Source organism: Lolium rigidum, chromosome 7 (assembly GCF_022539505.1).
Source record: "Lolium rigidum isolate FL_2022 chromosome 7, APGP_CSIRO_Lrig_0.1, whole genome shotgun sequence".
Classification (NCBI taxonomy): Eukaryota; Viridiplantae; Streptophyta; class Magnoliopsida; order Poales; family Poaceae; genus Lolium; species Lolium rigidum.
In genome coordinates, this window is record NC_061514.1 from 336,445,941 (window position 1) to 336,450,417 (window position 4,477).

General features: G+C 42.4%; 1 protein-coding gene across 1 annotated transcript; it reads left to right on the forward strand.

Moving 5' to 3' along the window:
* The first annotated feature begins 514 nt into the window (after positions 1 to 514).
* Positions 515 to 4,477, forward strand: LOC124673489 (serine carboxypeptidase-like 17). Its single transcript, XM_047209562.1, has 12 exons — positions 515 to 806; positions 902 to 978; positions 1,075 to 1,197; positions 1,386 to 1,488; positions 1,680 to 1,717; positions 2,995 to 3,096; positions 3,183 to 3,263; positions 3,348 to 3,485; positions 3,601 to 3,672; positions 3,755 to 3,984; positions 4,056 to 4,101; positions 4,214 to 4,477. The coding sequence occupies exons 1-12, from the start codon at positions 515 to 517 to the stop codon at positions 4,295 to 4,297; spliced, it is 1,386 nt and encodes a 461-aa protein (XP_047065518.1). The 3' UTR covers positions 4,298 to 4,477.

The following is a 4,477-nucleotide window of genomic DNA, read 5'->3' on the forward strand; positions in this document are numbered from 1 at the left end:
GGGTTTTCTTGTTCTACACATACATGCACTTCACTTGTCCACCCATCAAACCCAAATTTGCTGCTGCTGCTGATTCTCTCGCAAAATATACCAGCCATCGCAGCAGCAAGGCAATTGAGTTGAAGTTGGACGTTCCAGCGTAGAGGACGTTCCAGCTGGGTTCTTCTTTCTCTGGCGATCATGAGAAGCAGCTGGGCTCCAATTACTGATATCAGAAGACATACACTAGTGCCATCTAACACTGCTTTCGTGGTGCTCATTTAGGACTATTATAATGCCTCAAGTAAGAGCACAGCGGTGCTGGCTTCTGGAATTAAGACGTGTGTAGAGATCTGATTCTCCATGTAACTGGAGAGGAAGCACGCTGCCAATGACAGTGAAAGTTTCCTGTTTAAGGAAATTAATTAAGGTGTCGACTCACTGGTGATCATCCTATAAATACAACTGAGCTGAACTGAGTTGATCCATCCTGTTCCTCTCCAGTCTCCAACCGCTAGCTATAGACGAGGAGACAATGGCAAGTAGCCATGGCTTGGCACTGGGACTGAGCTTCCTCCTCCTCGTGGTCATCGTGCAGAGCGAGAAGCAGCAGCAGAATACTACGGTGGTGAGCCATCTCCCTGGCTACCATGGACCTCTCCCCTTCTCCCTGCAGACAGGCTACGTGGAAGTGGACAAAGGCAACGGTGTCCGCCTCTTCTATTACTTCGTTCAGTCAGAGAGGAGTCCGGCGGAGGATCCCGTCTTGCTCTGGCTCACCGGCGGCCCTGGGTGCTCCGCCTTCTCCGGCCTCGTCTATGAGATCGGTAACTGATCAACCGTCATGCACGCATTCTCCATATCCATCAGGACGTGATGTCCATATATTATAAAAGTTAGTATAACTTTGGTGATGTTGCAGGTCCTCTCAGTTTCCAGTCTCATTCCTATGTCGATGGCCTGCCAGAGCTGGTGCACAGGCCAGATTCCTGGACCAAGGCTAGTGTCACTAACCAACCATCATGCATATATATGCAACTTTTTAAATATTCTTATACCAGTTGTATCTTTACATTGCATCGATTTAATCAGTAGGTGGCCAATATAATCTTCCTGGATTCCCCTGTTGGAGCTGGCTTTTCATACGCTGCAACAGATGATGGATACAAGTCCTCCGATACCATAACCATTAACCAAATTGCCATCTTCCTTACCAAGGTCCGTCCAATCACATATCGTCTTATCACTTCTATTCAGTTTGGTTTATTCGATCGTGTTGTTTATAATACTGCTTCTGAGACTTCCCATCTTCGGAGTTCTCCTGCTACTTTACTAGTGTTTGCCACGTGTAAAAACATTCTCTTATGATGATAGGGCTCCTATCTCGTTATTTTTCCCATCTGCAGTGGTACGAGGAGCATTCAGAATTCTTACTGAATCCACTTTACGTTGCCGGAGATTCGTATTCTGGCTTAATTGTGCCACCTCTAACCTTTCGAATTGCTAGAGGTAAAACTTCCTTGTTCTTTAAAAATATTGGGTAATTCCTATAAATTTTGTAGACTTTACTTTATTGGCTATCTCTGCAAAGTTTGCAAAATTTAACGTGAATAATAACAATCTATCTACTCAAATGATTGACCTTTCTATTCAACTGTAAAGTATTTCTTCACATGATCTACTCCGTGCCTCTTTTCCAGGTATAGAAACGGATGACGGGCCGCTTCTTAATTTGAAGGTCAGGCAGACCTTTACTGCAACAGCTTTACAATTTGAATAAATATGTGAATCACTTTTTAGTCATTTGTCTTGTAGAACAATTAATCTTGGTGCAGCCTTTTGGTACTTTTTTTTATTAAAGAAACCGCCAGTTTTACAACAATACAAACTGGAAACAGAAAGAGAACCAAAATGGACCAAGAGTTCAAAGTGGAAAGTAGGAACCATTTATTATAGCCCCATGTGTTCAAAATCACCTATAGTCTTGCTGCTATCAAGCATAATATCAGTGAAATGACATTAAGTGTAATCAAAACAAGCACACTGAAACCTTTAATTCGTCAGTCTACCTATAGTACCTGCCCAGCCATGCTGCCGTGAGTATGCTTCTACCGGTAGCTTTTTCATCTTCCCCACTCTGGTTTCAAGTTTGTCTCTGGCTTGACTTTTCTAAGAGATGGGCAGATGGCCCAATCAGTGAGATAGCTACAGAAACTGAAGATTACAACATCACAATCACTAGGGTATCGCTGCTTGAAACAAGCTGCATTCCTGGTTTTCCAAACCACCCTACACACTACTGTCCCTGAGCACCGGATTTCGCTGAGACAGAGGAAAATCTCTCGTGAACTTCAGATGATCAACAATTTACTTCTAACTAGGTCTCATTGATCATTCCACTGCCACTCTCTACGACTCCCAGCTAGATCATGTGTGCTATCCGGCAGCCTAGTAAGGCCAAAAGCACACAAGATCACTTACAAAACTAGTTTACACAAAGCACACGTGAACTTCAGATGATCAACAATTTACTTCTAACAATATAAATCTCATTGATCATTCCATGTCCACCCTCTATGACTCATATTATATTTGGTCAAAATAATGTGTCTAACCATGAGCCAAAAAAAAAATCTTCAAGGGGGATTTTTATTTTCCATAAGAATCAGCAATTGACCAGGTCAACTGATTTGAACTACAAGTATAATTTTCTGGCTTTGAAACTATTCAGATTGCCAAATTTCCATCTAACTCTGTCAGGATTATCAGTAAACATACTGAATCAACTAGAATTTTGAGATTATTCCATTGTTCTTCAGTTTCCCTCCACAAAGTGCTCCTGAATTTGACACACTTCCAGCCAGTACCTTTTACTTTCTTCAAAGTAATCATTTTTTTGGAAATATTTATTGTACAATATAGAAAATTGAGCTGCCAGAGGTGATCCATTCAGCCAGGTATCTTGCCGGAAAAGGGTTATGAGTAGATTCTAATATTCTAAACATATTGCTTCAGGGTTACATCATCGGCAACCCATTAACGGACATCAAGATCGATATGGCAGCCAAAGTTCCATATGCCCATATGATGGGTCTCATATCCGGTGAACAATATGAGGTGGTACAGGGAGTTGCATTGCAGTAATGAGTTGGGTTATTCTATTCATATCTTATGATTAACATTTATATGTGCTTAAATTTCAGATATACAGGGAAAGTTGCAGCTCAGTCACCGGTATGCCCCAAAACATGCGGTGCACAAATTGTCTTGATGCAATAGATAAGGTACACAATTGCAGCAGAAAGTGAATTCAAAGCTATTTTTGTAAATCTCAACTATTCATGATGTTTTTCTTCTTCGAAGTGTAGTGTTTGAAGGGCATAAACACACATCACATTCTAGAACCTGAATGCTCCGAATACGATGGAAATTCAAGTGGCGACAGGATGCTGCTTGACTACAACAGTGGACAGCTTCCCTTGTCTGATATTTCTTCAGAGTGCAGAGTCAGTGAATAGGAAATACCAAATTTGTTTTCTGATATTGTATTGTTTGATAAAATGACCATGTTATTATGATATAACATTGCATTTTCCACTCATTGTATAATAATTACTGCAGGATACAGGATACACCATGTCCAGTATATGGGCAAATGACAGGGCGGTAAGAGAGGCTCTGGGTGTCCACACGGTAAATACATTGCTTGAATAAAAAACAGTGCTGATTCAGGATCCTAATTACAAAAATTAAGTCAAGTATATGACCAATATAGGAAACGGTTCCTTTGTGGTTGAGATGCAACCACGGCATGCCATACACCACTGACATATGGAGCAGTTTGGAGTATCACCGAAGTGTCACCAGCAGAGGATACCGGAGTCTGATTTACAGTGGGGATCACGACATGACCGTGCCTTTCATCGGCACCCAGGCGTGGATCCGGTCACTCGGCGCCGTCGTGGATGAGTGGAGGCCGTGGTATGTCACCGGACAAGTTGCAGGGTAAGTTCGAGCCTGAAAGTTCTTTGTTAATAGTATGTGATTCCTCTGGTCCTCATTTGATTCTGGTGCAGGTTTGCGACGGTGTATTTCAATAACATCACCTTTGCAACAGTCAAGGTACATAATGCTAGTTTGAGTTCTTTATTACTCTATTTTGATTGCCATATGCCAATGCCAATGGCCAGTGGTTGCAATGTGAAGAAAGTGCTGTGTTTATTTGTTTGATCAGGGCGCTGGTCACACAGCTCCGGAGTACAAGCCCAAGCAGTGCTTGGCCATGGTGTCCAGCTGGCTCTCCAACAGTCCGCTCTGACTTGTCGATCTTCTTGCACGCATGGAACGGGATACTTCTTGTTATGCACATCAACGATTTTCGAAAAGAATAACTTGTACCACCGTGACCTATTGTTACGAAGAACTGCGGTAATGTTAGTCCTGCAGTCGATCACCTCTGCTGCTCTGTGCGTGTGTACGCCGGCGCGTGTGTTCATTT